This window comes from Aythya fuligula, chromosome 15 (genome assembly GCF_009819795.1).
Source record: "Aythya fuligula isolate bAytFul2 chromosome 15, bAytFul2.pri, whole genome shotgun sequence".
In the NCBI taxonomy this organism is placed as follows: Eukaryota; Metazoa; Chordata; class Aves; order Anseriformes; family Anatidae; genus Aythya; species Aythya fuligula.
In genome coordinates, this window is record NC_045573.1 from 4,048,625 (window position 1) to 4,065,409 (window position 16,785).

General features: G+C 48.8%; 1 protein-coding gene across 1 annotated transcript in view; it reads right to left on the reverse strand.

The window, feature by feature from the left end:
* FOXK1 (forkhead box K1) overlaps positions 1-7,458 on the reverse strand; it is a 46,158-nt gene extending 38,700 nt beyond the window's left edge. Inside the window, exon 1 of the mRNA XM_032198009.1 lies at positions 6,977-7,458. Within this exon, the coding sequence (XP_032053900.1) occupies positions 6,977-7,458 (482 nt within the window). The remainder of the gene's footprint in view (positions 1-6,976) is intronic.
* Between the last annotated feature and the right edge of the window lie 9,327 nt (positions 7,459-16,785).

Here is a 16,785-nt window from a genome sequence, read left to right on the forward strand (position 1 = left end):
AACTGCATCTGTATTACGAAAACAAAGAATATACTGCTGCAAAGAAATATTCACTCATTTACCTAAGCGGGAGATCAGTGCTCTGCCTAATTGCAGGCAGCCTGCAGTCAGCTGGAGTGGGGAAACTTGAAAATACTCGAAAAAAAAGCTATTCAGTGACTAATATGGGACTAGGCACTGAGGTGAACAAATGCATCAAGACCATAAAATCATTTGTACTCACAATTAGTCAATTAACCAAATAACCTGGAAGTACGTTACGGTGTCTGTCATAGCCCACGCATTCAGGAGACAAAAGAACTGCTTGAACCTCGTCACCTTACCGATTCCTTCGGATCACAGCCACAAAACGAACCTGTAATTCCCCACACCTCCAGCTCCCCGTATTTTTCAGTCTGCTACATCGAGGCCTGCCAGTCGCTTCTGTTTCAAATGTTTTAAACCAACATTGAAAAGTTACCCAAGCTAACCAGCCAGAAAGCACTGAACCAGCTCTTAGAGCATTTATCACCTGTCCCAGACATATAAAATTGTCAGATGACAGAGACCTTAACCACTTAATAAACTCTGGAAAGAATATTTAGCTTTCTTTCTTGTTTGTTTGGTGCTGCTCCCCCTTTTAAGCAGGAATCCAGAAGTAGGATAGCCCAGCTGTAATTCTGCAGCCTTGGGAAACCCTTCAGGGGTTGATGCTTGGAGCAAAAGCAGCTGGAGGTAACTGTCAGATCTCAGACAGGCACCAAATCCCTTACCAGGCACCAAATCCCTTACCAGGCACCAAGCAGCCTGTGTCCTTGCTCCCCCAAAGCACACCGCAGCTCGCCCAGCTCCAGCCTCCAGGGGCTGCAGAACCTCGGGTCGATGGCAGACACCAAGGACTACACGTGGGCCAGCAATAAGAGTTTATTTGTGTCTCATGAGTAGTAAATTCAAGTAGTTTCCTGTTCTTTACCAACATCCTGTTGCCACATCTACTCCTCCAGGAAACTGCAACACCGAGCAAGAGCATTTGGCATCGCACACAGCAGCTCGGACGCCAAATGGCTATCGGAGCGCAGTTACTAGGAGCTTGCTTACAAAGAAAACAACCACTTCAGGCTGGTCCTCATCTACACTTTCAGTTCGTCGGTGGAAGGCTGAGTCCCATTTTCTGAAATTAAAAAAAAAAAAAAAAAAAAAAAAAAAAAGGTTCTTCTGATCTGTTGCCTGAAGTCAAAACAGGAACCCTGCAGCGGGGATGCTCACGCAACTGGCACCAAAATAACTAAGATGCGAATTACTGAAGGTCTCATGATTTTTATTCCTGTGTTTGTAAGAGCAAAACCTCTCACACTCATTCATCCCCTAGACTTCTGTACACAGACAGCAACTGGAAGCATCCCCGAGTCAGCTGAGCGTTCATGTCAGGGTTGAGAGTTTGTGAACAGAGAAGTTACACCAGCACAACTTGAACCCACGTTACAGCCTCAGCCTTTACAGCTGAGATCTGCACAAGAATGCACAGGACAAGCGCGGTGTGTTCTGGTTACATTAATCTTTTCATCATCAACACATCAGCTAAACTGAACCCAGCTTGGTTGAAAGGAATCCCTAAGAGAGCAGACACCGAGTTTTGCATGGCATTAGTTTACATTCGCAGCCTGACTTCCAGCACAGCTATTTTTGAATCAACAGATCGAGCACCAGTCTCACTTAATGAGAAACTCGCCTTAAACATTTAATGTAACCCATGACAAATTGAGGCGCGTAGCTAGGAATTATTACTCGACATAAATTCCGTAATTAAAATGAAGCAGCCCTTTATCACAGCCTCGCTGCGCAACAAAAAAAACCTGTTCGGTCTTTGAAATCAGAGCAGGAGAAACGTCAGATAAAGAACTAAGACAGCAAAGCTTGAAAGAATTTCTAGCAAGAGCAAAACCACCATCCACTAGCTGTAGCAAAGCGAGCGATGCATTTCGAACAAAGGAAAAAAACTGTTGTAAATGCCGATTATGCAATCTTTAAGGGCTAAAACTGCACGAGGAGTTAACAGAGTCAACAGACACACGCAGCATTTCAGCAACGAGCAGCTCTGCAGTCGTGGTTCTGTGGTCAAAGCACTTCCTTAGCACGCGTACGCAGGGCTCGCAGTTCCCTCCGAGCTGTAAGGATACCCACACTCGCACCCACCGTGATGGCATCGTCCTAACCACAAGAATGGAGGCCGAGTGGTTAGTGAGGTCATCAAAACACTGACACGCCGTGCACATCTCCATTTTTTGAGAGCAGGTCAATTTTTACTTGAAACAGAGCCTCGGGTTCCTGGCTAACAGCCTGCCCCGTCTCCCTTAGGGAATGGGAAGACTGCTGGATCCAGCTCTCAGTTTTGGGTTCCCAGACCCCAAATGCAGCGACAACCGCCGCTGCCCACAGCATTTTGTGGGCTCAGCACCCCGATAGCTGCTCGGAGCATTGCGCTGTTTATTTTTGTCAAGTTTATTAAGTGCCTAGCAAAATGCCATTATAAATAAAGCAGCATGCTCTTCGCATGCAGAGCAAGTTTTCAATTTATAATGGGGCTCGTACACATAATAGATTTTATTTTTAACTCCATGGTTTAATTTTACACATCCACATATTTACTCTCCAACTAAAAAAAAAAAGTAAAAAAAATACTCCATTCACCCCTTCCAAAATGCTGTACAAACTTCAGGTTTTAAAACTTTTTTTATGCTTATAAGTCTCACGCTGAAAATATCAGCTTACACTGAAAAACACCAACTTTCAGCTCCATTAACAGCTCTACTGCAAAGCTACAGAACGGGCACAAAAGCAATAAGCAAATATCCCATGAAACGCTCGCAGACAAGCACCATTTTCCAATCTATTGAGCTCCCAGTTCAGAAAGCTCAAGTGCCATTATCGGGCTATGCTCGATCAACATTTGCAGTTTTTAGTCAATAGGACTTTTGTACTTCGGAGCATTTGAAAACCTGACCCATAGCTGCTTAAAATTCAGGTTAGCAAGCTTAAACTTTCAACTTCTGTTTCAGTTCCTTTGCTTCTAGGGGCGGAAAACGCTTATTTTAGTTATTGGAAGTCTCTAACTTGTTACTGTCACTTCTTTTAAAAATTGAGTCATTTCTGAAGATTGCAAAGAAAAATTTAATAATCCAATGTCACCCTGATCCTGCAAACACCTGATTGCACGGTAAATTTGAAGTTGTACCAAACAGGACTGTAGTGTTACCATTAAATAATATTCAGAGAAAAATTATAGTTTGAATCGTAAAGTCTGTGTACCAAGACCTATCTTTATTTTTTCCCCTCCTATTTTTTGACAATATTATCGTCCTCAGCAGGAAAAATTACTCCAGCCAGTGATTCCAGCTGTATCTCAAGTTTTTGCTTGTATCAACAGTTTAAAAATCCAGTGCTTACCCTAACCAACAGCCTTGATTTTTTTTTTTTTTTAATATAAAACTCAGCAACATTTCTCTACGGATTTCCAGCCTCTACTAGCATAGCTAAAAGGAGTTTCTAGCGATCCTTAATTTTCCTTAAAGCACTTATGCTCAATGTAAGTACTTCCATGATTTCATCTTGATTTATTTGTAATGCCTGCTGTAGTGCGACACTCATGTTAATTAAACAGATTAAGGGGGCTTTGGCCGGACTGCCGGCCCTCCGCTCTCCTACCCACTTTGTTTCTATCTGTCATTAACCTCTAGGAAATGCCCTTCTTGTTGGTCGTTACTGTTTAATTACACTTCACAGTTATGTCATCACATCTGTGAAATATAATCGTCCGTAACAACACAGCTGTGCAACACGACACTCCTGCCCGGCAGTGAAATCCTGCTCACAGCGGATTATTACACGTACACACCGAGGGGATGGAGGAAGTGATACGAAACTTTTCCAAGGCCCTCGATTTTGAACGGGTCTATTGTTTTAGGAGGTGCTGAGAGTCTTCAGAAAGAAACATCTCCGAACTCTTCCTCTTTCTTCCCTTCCCTACTCCTCCCTGCAAAATCTTCTGTAAATTTTAGGAATTACTTCTGGACTCAGGAGAGGGCTGACAACACAGAAATGTTTATGTAGAGCGAGTGAAACGGGAAGAAACCTCAGAAACAGAATGTGCAAGTCCAGGATTTATTTTTTATAGTATGAATTACATCTGAAAGACATTTTTTCCATGGAATCCTCTGCTTCCATTCATGATCTCATGACCCACAATCATCTCCTTTGCTTGTAATATCAAAGCAATGACTGTACTCCTAGAGAAGAAATTGGACTTTGTATATTTTTTGCTATCCTTTACTAGAAGGGGAAAAAAAGAAAGGGGACAGCTATTCACACAAGCAGTTCTTCGAAGTTTACCAGCAAGCATTCCCCATATCACAAGGGGCTTCCATCTAAATCACTGTGTGGAGCAGCCACTAATTCCTAAAATTTAATATAAACTGTACATTTTAGTGGCAGATGGAGATGATGTGGCTGTACCAAACAGGACTGTAATGTTACCAGAAAATGATACTCAGAAAAAAGTGTAGTTTGAGTTGTAAAGTCTGTGTACTCAGACCTATCTTCATTTTTATTCCTCCTGTCTTTGACAATATTAGTTGGCTAGCAACAGGCATACAGACTTCTCCGCAGAGAAGAAATGGCAGCGACCAGCGCTTTGTTTTGCTTATGTGGTGGGGGTGTGTTTGTGGGGGGAGTGAGGGTGGGACTGGGAGGGAGTTGTCCGGGATAGCAGTGAACAGGAGAATAGGTTTAAGCCTCAATAGAAGCTGTGTATTATAAGATTTGATAGGATTTTTTTTTTCCCCTGGTCTTGATTACAAAAACCCTTGCCCTGCCAGGAAAAGAAAAGGAGTTGTTTACCTGCTAGAAGCAAGGGGGCAAATTCCTTTAGATTGATGCAAAACATTTTCCTACTCCAGAACTCAGAAAGGGAGGAGCATGGTGTTTATTTATGTAGCTCAAACAGTGACCAAGCAAAGGATGGCTTACCGAACAGTGTTCCTAACTGCACATTGAACTCCTCCCTTTGAACTGATGAAGAAGGAAAATTGCCGTTCCCACACCAGAAGTCGTGAGCAAATGGAAGTGGGGGGAATAAGCAACCAATTTGCTGCCTGAGAGAGTTTTCGAGCACAATGCTTATGATTAACCAAACGAAGAAACAGAGCGACAGGGAGAAGAGAGCTTGCACAAACAAACCCAGGACCAGAGGGAGCAAAACACCAGAACTGCCCTGGGCTTTGGGTGGTCTTGTTTTACAAAGCAAGATTAATTAAACAGACACTAAAGGACATCTCTTTTAGAAAATGAAACACGTTACAAACCAAAACGCCTCGGAGAGCGAGCAGCTAGGGAGTTATAACTAAATTACTAAGTACAAAATGAAGCAGCCTGCAGAGGAAATGAGTAATTAAAAAACCCTCCCCTGAGCAACAGGCTGGCGAGAGAGGGATAACTCCGGGACCCTTGCGCTGGAGGTGAGCAGTACCAAAGCCAAATGCTGCCAGCTGAAAACGGATGTTTTACACAAGCACCGAGAGGCAGAGAAATATCGCTCCCTGCCCTTGAGGGGGGGTTCTCTCGGGGATCACAGCAGACACAGCCTGCCCAGCGGGACCTGAAGAGATGCACGCAGGAATTACATCACCCACCGCCGCCACGCTGCCACCTCCGGGGTGAAGTGCTGCAGTAGTTGGACAGTGCTCAGCAACCGTAAACAGCGTTTTCGGAGGAAGAAATAGATCGGCGTCGACCTCATCCTTCTTTCTGCGCTTTCCCCAAACAAGAAAGCTTATCTAAAACATAACACAGACAACAGCCGCCCCGCTGCTAGCACCAAAGCCACTCCTGCAGCCTTCTCTGTAAGAGGAATGTACCCGAGGTAGCTGCTCTGTGGGGGTCCCGGTGGGCAGCACCACCCTTGGCCACCATCCCTGTGGGACTGGACACCACTCCCTGTTTCTCTGTTGCCCCGTAGAGACACGAAGAACAACACGCAACTTGCCAACCCTAAAATAAGCACTCAGGCGAAGTGGTTTTCCAACTTTTTCCACCAGAACTTTTCCAGGGAAGACAAACCCTGGGCGTAGCAAGTTTCGGCCCACTGGTAAGAGCCTTTCTCATTTATCTTCTGGGAGACCCCTAAGGGCCACTGGTTGAACGTGAGCCTGGTGGCAGGCAGAACCACCCTGGGGACAGCTGGCAGAGAGGCATCCTACAACAACGGGGTCATGCTTCGTCCCCAAACGTGGCTCTTCTGAGTGATCCAGGCCTGATGCACGTCCCCCTTTACACTTGCAGATGCCCAGGAAGGCGAGGACACCCCTTGCAGAACCAGAGCAGGAACTAACGCCCTGTTAGCTGGCTCTTCACCGGGTGGACATCCCCCACCACCACCCTGTACCCCCCATGGGGCACCCTGAGCACACCCCTCACCCACTGAGGCCTTTTTGACACCAGGGGTCCCTCACCACCCCCTCACAACCTGTGGCCGGCCCCCAACCCTTTCAGGGGAGTTTTAGGTTGGATCTTAGGAAGAACTTCTTTACCAAAAGGGTTGTTAGACATTGGAACGGGCTGCCCAGGGAAGTGGTGGAGTCACCATCCCTGGAGGTCTTTAAAAGACGTTTAGATGTAGAGCTTAGGGATATGGTTTAGTGGGGACTGTTAGGGTTAGGTCAGAGGTTGGACTCGATGATCTTGAGGTCTCTTCCAACCTAGAAATTCTGTGATTCTGTGACTCTGTAACCCCACCTCCTTCAACAGCAGCCCCCCGGCGGGCAGCAAGACCCCCACCCCAACCACAGGCCACCCTTTTCACCACCCCCCCGACCCCTTTTCCCCAGCTGGACCCCCTCAGGACCCTCCAGCGGGGGGTTCACCCCCCAAAAACCCGACCCCTTCCCCCCTTTTCCCCCTCGGGCTTCCCGCAGGGGGGCGCCGCCCCCGGCCCAGCCCCACTCACTGCGGCGGGAGCAGCAGGGCCGGGCCGCCTCGGCGCTGGAAGGCTCCGTCCACGAAGACGCCGTTCTTGCCGAGGCAGCGCAGGTAGAAGTGCGGCTCCTGGAAGCTGAGCTGCAGGTGCCGCCGCGAGATGAAGCTGGAGTGCCCCATGTTGACGTCCACCGAGCCCTGCGACGAGTTGCGCCCGATGGTGACGGCCGGCTGCCGCATGAGGAACTCGAACTCGCGGCCCTGCAGCCGAGCCAGCACCGGCCCGGAGTTGGAGGCGGCGGTGGAAGAGGTGGTGGTGGTGGTGGAAGAAGAAGAGGAGGAGGAGGAGGAGGAAGCAGCAGCAGCAGCGGAGGAGGCAGCAGCAGCAGCACCGGGCGGCCCGGCCGGGGGCGGCGGCGGCCCGGGAGGGGGCGCCGCGGCGGGGCTGCAGGGCGCCGAGCGCAGCGCCAGCAGAGCCCGCGCCCCGCTGCTGTCCTCCCCGACTTCGGCCATGTTCCCAGGCACCGAGCGAGCCAGCGTGCCGGCCTCCGGGGCGGAGCCGGCGGGGCGGTCGGGAGGGGAGGAGAAGCGGGGCGGAGCAGGAGCCGAGCCCCGCTGCCTTCTTCTTCCCCCTGCCTGCCGCCTCCCCGCCAGCTCCGCCGGGCAGGGCCCGGCCCAGGCAGGGCTTTAAGTGGAGGTCCGGAGGTGGTGGGGGCTCGCAGCGCCGCCTGCAGGGCTGCGGAGCGATCGCTGCCCGGCCTCGGGTGCTGCTGCTCCGGGGAGAGGGCCTCGAAGCGCCGTTAGGCGGGGCAGGTGGCCCGCGGACCGCTTTTAGGGGCTGGGGGGTGCCGGGTGCGAGGGCGCAGAGCACCCCCAAAGTGGCTCAGCCGCCCCTCAAGGGGGCTCAGGTCCCTCCTCAGGCGGCTCAGTCCCCTTCCAAGATGGTCCAGACATCGCCGAAGGGGCTCAGACACCCCCCAAGGGGGCTCAGTCCTCTTCAAAGGTGGCCCAGGCACCCCCAAAGGGGCTCAAACACCCCCTCAGGTAGCTCAAACACCCCCCAAGGGGGCTCAGTCCTTCTCCAAGGTGGCCCAGACACCCCCAAAGGGGCTCAGACCCCCCCCTCAGGTGGCTCATCCCCCTATTTCTTCCCCCTGGAGAGGATGAGAGGGAAAAGCCCACAACAGTGGGCTCCACGCGTTGAAGCAGCACCCCAAGGGGCTGCCCAAGTTCATTTTGTAGCCCCCCATTTCCTACAGAGGTCCCCCCTGGCCTTCCCCGCCTGGTGTGGCCCTGGGGCCCCACAGAGAAGCAGGGCTGCCATGCTTCAGGCTGGCTTACACCTGGTGAGACCACCCGGCATCACCCCTAACCATTATACAACTACACGGGGATTTAATTCCAACACGACCGTAATCCCCTGAACTGTCTGCCAAGGGGAAAACATCCCTGGTACACAGAGGTGGGAGTTTAAAAAGTAGGCTTTATACACGCACAGTTCTCCAGTGTAAGAAAGTGTGTGTGGGGGGGGGGTTGTTTAGCTTACATTACTGTACTAATTAAAATTACCTTTTATTTTTTATTTTTCCTGAAGTTATTTATATTACCTACTTAATAAAGGTCATGTTCTTTGCAACACCACCGCATCTGTGGATCATGTATACTCTACTGGTTAGGATATCCAGATTGAAAAGGTAAAACTTTTCTGCATAGGCAAGCCACTGACACTATGCAGAATCCCAAATTGTTAAGTAACCAGAAAATACAATAAATTTGAAAATCTTGAGAGAGGGACCAGCCATAATTGCTTATTGCTTTGGCTCACGTGGGGAGTGTGACAGCTCTTAGCAAGGCTGCTCAACAGCTTAGAGGAGATGGGAAAAAAATAATCCCATAACCGGTCAAAAGTGCAGAGCAAATTTCAGATATGAAGACTGTAATTAAACGAGCTGGAATTGGTCCAAGACCACAAGGTTAACATCCCCGTTCCTGGAACGTCTTCCCTGAGATGTTTAATGACTGCTGAGCAGTTGGGACCTGAGTTAGACATCTCACCTGAGACATTGTCTTCGGTTAGAGTGCTCTTTGCCACTACAGTTCAATACCAGTGGAAAAGAAGAAAGACCAGTGCCACTTAAAAAAAAAAACACCACCAATATCACTTCCTATGCAGCAGTGTTTGCTCTCAGTGGGACTGAGCCTGGCACAGCAAAGGGTTGTGGTCTCCAGGGCAGGAGATGAAGTAAAGGCATCCCCGGAGGGGACTTGGGAAGGAGGGAGGTGGACAGAAGTGGCCTCCCTGGAGGCCTGGAATTAAATTACTGCTAAAATAGCACTCTCAGACATCGAGGAACAAATAAATGGGGCCATGGCTCACAGCAGTGGCATGCACTGCGTAACCTGGGCTCCAGCAGGCAGCTGCTCCTCTCAGGCATGCAAGCTCCTGTCCTGCCCCAGATTGCTCAGCATCAACAAATGCTTGTGGCCACCAAGTAACGTAGCCATCTGTTAGGTGAGAGCCAGTGTCACACGCTGCCTGACATCAGAGCTGGCTCATGCCTTTTGTCTGTTCACACCGGGGTGAGAGTACTGCTAAGCATGCTTTAAAATGGCCCCAAGCTGGTAGGCGTGCATGTGCAGACAGGCAAAGTGAAACCAGGCGCTATATTGGAGCAACTGTTGAGCTGCCCAAAGAAAGGGAAAGCAGCACTGGAGGGGTGTGGATTTTAGCTCGTGTCTAAGGCTCTTCCAGAACCCAGCACTGTGCCATCCATTCAGCAGGGCCCCAAAAATATCAGAACTAGGGTGAGGCAGTTCCCAGACAGCGTCAGTAAATATTTCCAAAGCTGCATAGGAAAATGGGCTGTGATGCAGTCGTTCCACACACAGGAGGTACCAGCAGCCCTGGGGACCCACGTGGACAACTGATGTACAGCCAAGAGACGTGTCGCTGCAAGGGCTGCATCCCATTACCTGTCCCACACTGGGTATAGGCTACAGATTACTGCAGCTCCAGTCGGAGAATAACTCGCACACAGCATCTGTGCACCAGGAGAGCGGAGCTGGGGATGCCGAAGGGCTCGTTCACACATGTCACAGCCACCCCCCACCACCGAGACACTCTCACTGCATGAATCAGCCAGCGTGCATCTGCGTTTCTTCCGACAAATCTTTTTCTTTCTGACGGAAAATTTCTTCTGAGAGGAATTTGCTGCTTACGCTGGAAGCGCCGCTGAGATAAATCCCAACTTCACGCAAAATGCGATCAGGTGGCAGAAAGAAACGGGGTTCCTCTTGGCTGCCTGGCGGGTTATGCTTCGCATTGTGTCTCACCAGCCCGCTTGCCTGCGGCATCCGTTCCCTGAGCTCGGTGCGTGGCGAGCAGCAGCACGCTGTGCTCGGCAGCCTCTGACGCTCTGCTCGGCTCTAATCCACCCCGCAACAGCATCAAACCGAGGGCCCTTCAGAGAAGGAAACGTGCTGCGCTCCTCCAATCGCCTAATCCTGCTTAAAGTCAAGCCGGCTATCCCGGTGTAAACACCTGATGTAAATGCGCTCCGAATTGTTTGAATTAATCTCATTCCATATGGCTGGATTGACTTTAAAGCGGTTCATTTTCCTCGGCAGGTTTTGGACGGATGCGTCTGCAGGTGTGGCCAAACTTCCTGACTCTACAAGTTGCATACCAAAACATTCAGGTGGCCGGGAGCCACCAGATGGATACCACAAAATGGGAACAGCCGCAGCCCCTGGGGATGGGACAGGGTGGGGGGGACGACACCACGGTCCCTGTGCCACCCCTTCAATATGCCTAGGAACTGGAGCTGTGCAAAAAAGTGCCATCTCCAGCTATTTCTCTGTGCTCCAGACCGGCCAGATGTGGGATGCCCACACCCTGCCTACACAGCCTGTGCACAGGCAGAAATAACCTGCTGCAGGCGAAACCCTTTGCAGTGACACCCTGCGCCCTTTTGAGGCATTGCCCTGTGCCAATAGGCCAGCCTGAGCTGGGAGGGGAAATTAAATGCTCAAAGCAGCTGGGAAAGGGACTGAAACAGCAAGCAGCGAGGACAGACCCAGCATCGTGCAGAGAAAGGCGCAGAACCCGACTTTCCTTTGTCAAACATTTGCTTGGCAGCGTGTCATTGCTGACTGTCTTCATGTAGCACCATACAGCAGGAATCTGTTTTGTGCTATCAGTTGTGGTCAAATGAATGCAACGGGTTGTTCTGGTCACCCAGATATCACTGCACTGGGCAAACAAATCTCATAAAAATGGTGATAAAAGGCTATGTTTCTAGGTCTATCTGCTGGGTGGCATCTGCTTAAAAACACTTAATTTCTGTAAGTTAAATGCTGCGTTTCTCAAGCAGTTCGTGGGGCTGTTTCTCTCCATCCTGATGCACGAGACAGAATACATATTTATCAAGCCCCAATTCAGCAAAGAATCTGCCCAGCTTCAACACCGCAGGAAATCTGTTCTACCCCCAGACCAAAGCGTAATTGAAAAGCAGCCTCGGCAGAGAGGAAAGAAGTGAACTGCATGCTGGGCATGAGCCGCTTGATGTATTTACCCAGCAGCTAGACAACACATTGATGCTAACAATGAAAGCCAGCCTAATGCGCGCAGCCCTGACCCAGGGAAGGAGGAGGAGAGGAGCGAAGGAAAGCAATTACTCCAAGTAAAAGAGGCTCTGCTGTCTCTGTGCAAGCCTAGTCCAGCATTTCTCAGCCTGATCGGGTTAAGGGGGATGTAAAGCATGCATCGTTAGCGAGCAAGCAGACGCTTTGGGTCCATCACACATACCTAGATGAAATAAAGAAGAGGGCAGCGTTCCCTCCAACTCGACTGCTCCTGCACGGCTCCCCACAACCTCTTTCCCTTCTCTCAGCCATAAAGGCAGCTTTTAAACACTTTTATGGCTTCTGTCCAAGCTGATTGGAAGCAGATGCGAGTGATGAGCACCATGCCCTGTAAGTGGGGAGCTGCTTTCCCTTACACACCTGTGTGCGGGAGCAGCCTCAGTTCTTTCTCCACTTGGATGGGTTTTAATTCCCTTTTCTGTCTCTGAAATCACAACACTGTGACATGGGAGCGAAAGGGGGTTTGCTCTCACGCTCCTTTGTTAGGATTTTCTTCTTAACCAAGCTGTTGCAAGAAGTCAAATCGAATTTGGGCTGCCAGGTTTGTTTTGAAACACACGAGGCTATCTGTCCTGCACACAGGCACGGTGCCTGCCCCAGCCTCCCATGGGATTTGTACCTGTTTTCTCGATCCTGTTGAGTGCTCTGTGCTTTTAACCCTGATCCATGCGCCTCCCCAGTGATGTCCTTCGGCCCTGACCTGGGACAACCCTCATATATCTACAGAAACTTCAGCCACAGTGTGGGTGCCTGACCTGTGAAGCCTGCAGCAGCGAGGATGCAACCTGCTGCTGAGGGTCTGGGGAGCACAGCAGAGCCCTGATCTCCTCAGGGACAGCCACAGATACCCCTCCTCAACCAGAACAGCTTTACAAATCCTTCACAGCAGCTCTGAGCCGGGGTTTGATCCAGATGGGCTGATAAGAAAGGGCCGGCCTGTGGAGGAGGTGATACATTGATACAGGGGCTCTTTCTTTTCCTGCACAGCTTTTAATCAGCAGAAGGCTGAGGAAAACAACACTGGTGATTCAGCGATGTGCTGGGAACACTCACAGTCCCAAAAGCTCACAAGGGGTACCAAACACCATTTCTCCTGATGCCAGCAGGCTGCTAGGCTGAAGGGAGAAACATCAGAGACAGAAAAAGGTGGGCAGACTGTGGGACCTGTCCCTTGAACAGCACAGACCCCAACAGCCAGGACTGCCCCCTGTGAGGGGCTGGGGGCTGAGCAGGGCTCAGCACCTGCGAGACGGGGCTCGATGAGATGCTGCATCCCACAGCTCCCTCCTGGGAGCAGCACCACCCAGGGAGGTTGTTCTTTCTATTGCAATCAATTTGTTTCTTTTCTGAATCAGCTGCCATCCTGTTTACTGTAAGCTCCACGATGCTGGAAATATTTCTCTCACAGCTTATTTAGTTTTCAGAAAGGGATTTTTTTTTCAAATCACACTTATCAGAAATGTATTTTCACAGCAAGTTCTCCGAAACACAATAAAGACCCAGGAACATCTGATGCCCAGACTCTGCCGTTGCCTAAAATATTATATGATCTGCTCGTTCCCAATGCAGATATGCTGTCGCTGTTCTAGAATCCATGCCAGGGACTGCCTGATGTACGATCACCCATTTTGGAAAGCCTTGAATGAGACCATTTGTTGTCGAGATAATTTTACAAAAGCAATCCCATTTCACAGGTTGCAGTTAAAATAATTCATTAACTTTGCACTGTTGTGTGTGTTTTGAGCTTTAAACCCACTCTGCTAACTTTCTTTCAGTTTGGCTTGAAACTCAGGCCTCAGCGAAATATATAACACAAGCCAGCTCTGAATTATTTGCTTTGGTCCGTTTTTGAGTGATCTCATTTTCTCGCTTTCCATCAATGTGAACAGAGAAAGAAAAATAAAACACAAACTTCTCAACAGCTAAAAACAACTGAACCAATAAATATAAAATCTGATATCAAACATGAAACATTTCAGCCTGAAAGGAATATGTTTTTGGACTTTTATGATCAACTGTAGCATATACTGCCTGTCTGCTGCTGAAAACAAGCTCTGTGCAGTGTCTGGAGGGCTGGAAGCAGCTGATCTGAAGTATCTTGCTTTACAACCTGCCCAAGAAGCTGGAGAAGCCAGTAAAGCTACAGAATTTACCCTGTATTATTGCAAAACATTTAAAGAGTAAGGCCAGGACCTGCATGTTTGCTGTCCCAATGTCCCTCGTGATTTGCAGCTCTGTAAAGCGGGTGCCACGTGCTGCCCAAACCACAGTGGCCACACCTGATCCCAGCTTCCTTCCTGCGTTTTTACAGGCACAGAGCCCACATGGAAGGTCTGGGTGATCTGGAATCAGATCCATGACCCACAGCACGGGCATGGAAGGCATTCACGACCTCTGTGCTGTGAACAACCCAGCAGCCTCCACCCTGTGTTATCCCAGGCATTTGGAGCGGTTGCATTCAAGCATTTCTTGAGCAGATCCCCCTTCCAGCAATGGATAACCTTCTTTTTAATCAGCTTCCTCCTTTTTAATTTGATTTAATCAGCCATCAGGCTGCTGGTGAAGAGCTGCACACCAAAAGATGCCCGTCAAAAGGAAAAAAGTAAAATAAAATAAAACCAACCCTGGGCAAAGCCATGCCAAGAAAAAAGGAAAAGGTTTGGATTCAGCCATTCTGACCCAGGCAGCTGGCTCCAAACATCCTTAAAACAAAAACAAAACAGCTGGGTTGGACCTAGAGGAAGAACGTGGTGGCCGTTCTTCATGTGTCTTTGCTTCCTCTCCAATAATGGCCAGAAAACCAAGGACAGAAATGAAGAGTACAGCATCCTATTGCTGAGCTGCTGAGGTGAGCAGGGGCCCGCATGGGAACTGCCCTTGTTTCCAGCCACTGTGCTGCACCCTGCAGAGGAGATTTGAAGTCACTGGGACCTGTTCAGAGGTCTGGCGCTCTCTGGGTTATTAAGCAGGGGCCAGCAAAGGCACCTGTAAAATATATTTATTTTCTGTGGCCTCCAAGCATCCTTTAGGATTGCTGGAGCAGATGCTGGGGAGAGTCCCCTGTAAACATCCTGCTCCTTTGCAGTGCCCTCCAAAGCACTGAGCAAACCTAACCCTCAATTATATTTCCAGCACTAACCCTGCTTCCCAGTAAAATCCTGGATGAAGTATGAAACTCCGTCCTCTTTCCCGCTCTGCTCTCCCCCTTGCAGCTGGTTGCATTGGCTGGATATGTTAGTGTGATACAGGCATTTGCTCTACGTGCTGGAAAACGCCAGATTTACAATCACTGTGTGTCACTCTAAGGGCACACTGTCAACTTTAGAAAAACATCTGCTATAAACTGTTTTACTTACTCACATTACTAATAATACCATACAGTATTAAAAGTGAAAGGATTTTAAAAATCCAATTTACTTGTCCTTCAGCCTGGCCACTGAAAAAAATCAATGAAATAGGTTTCACTTTTGTTTAGAGTAATTTTCACTTACCAGCACCCTCATGCTAATGTGCTTGCTTTACAAGCAGGAGGGGACATGTTTATTTGCCTAGACAAAAAACGTGTACCCTGGAATTTAAAAGAAAAAAAACTCCAAAAAAAAGGGTGAAAGACATAAGAAGGCACGAAAACATTTCTATTGATTTTTTTTTATAAATACATGTTTTGCAGAAATGAAACAGTTGCAGAACGTAACCAAAGGTCATTCTTCATCAACAAAATAATAATTATGTAAGAGTTTAATGGCTGAATCTAATTCAGTTTATGTTAGCAAGAGATTACTATTATGGAGTAATCTTTGCTAAAATTAAGAGTCCTGTTTTTCTTTTTTAAAGGCAGGCTTAAAATAAAAACAACACCGAACATTAAGAGTAGCCATTATAGCAAGTTTGGGTCTTAGATGAAGTTTGTGCCAGCCAAACTAAAACAGAAAATAGGAACTCTGTAGCCTTCAGAAAATGTGAACCTAACCCCAAAGGGTTAATTAATGGTATAAAATATAACCCCAGGTTATATGTTTGATTGGTGATAGGAAGGGAGAAACCAAGGGAATGTGCTTTGAAACAGGTTCATGCATTTTGGTGCCTTCGTTCTCATTTTGCCCAGGGTGGAAGGAAATTTGGTGGCTCCTCACCAGCACCTGGTGGGTCTCATCCCCTCCAGCCTCCTTCCACCTGCCCGCGGGCATCATCCTCCCCAGAGCTACTGCTGGAAAACCCTGGCTCAGCATCCCCAAACTTGCAGAGAAGCAATCTGGATAGCCAGACGGGATAATTTCAGCAGGGGTTTCCTGCTCAGACAGTGCTGGTACAACACATCATCCCCCAAAACGCTGCTCCCAGCAGCTCTTCAGCCCTCACTGCTAAATCCCCATCATTGCCACTTGGCATTTTCTTTTTCTCCCCCTAGCCTGCCTGTAATAAATCGATGTGATGTTATCTCAGGCCTCCTCCTTGCTTCTCCTGGAGCGCCTCACTAAAATTCGGCATTAATACGCCGTGCCCCTGGAATAAAGCCTCATAAAATATTGTTAGGATTGCTAGGCAACCGGGAAGCACGGTGGGAGCTGAAAGCAGCCGAAGTGGGCGTAGCGAGGCTGCGCCGGCGTGCCAGATGAAAAAGGGAGGCTATTCTTTGTCTCTTCACACCAGCAATGCTTCGCCTTTGGTTTTCTTTCGGAGGGAGGCTGAGGTACGACGCTGCCGGTGCACAGAGGTGCACATCTGCTCTAACTTCAGGTTTATCAGCCGGATGAGAGATGCACCTATCCGGAGCTTTTTGATAGCAATAAAAGTGAAATGAAGTTTTTACAGTCATGAAATTACCCATATTCCAGCTGTTTGCATCCTCCAAATGCTCCTTGTGCAAGAAGAGAGGCCACGCTCAGTAATGACTTGCTTTATGTGCCCTCCACCCCTTCTGCACACCGCAGCAAGTGCTTAATGCCAACGGGCTCTGGAAGGAAGGGGAACAAATAAAAAGCAAGCGATTTATTGGCAGGGGCCAACACTAGTAATTGGCTATTTACCGATACATACGCAAGGATAAAAAGAAAATTGAATTGGGCTTGCAAGAACAAGGAGAGGAATTACAGGAGGCGTAAACAGGTGACGTTTATGGCTAGTTTCATTAGCTAAAATGATAAAAACCTGTCTCTGCTTTACCCCTCCTGTCTCCTTCCCTGTGAGTTGCTCACC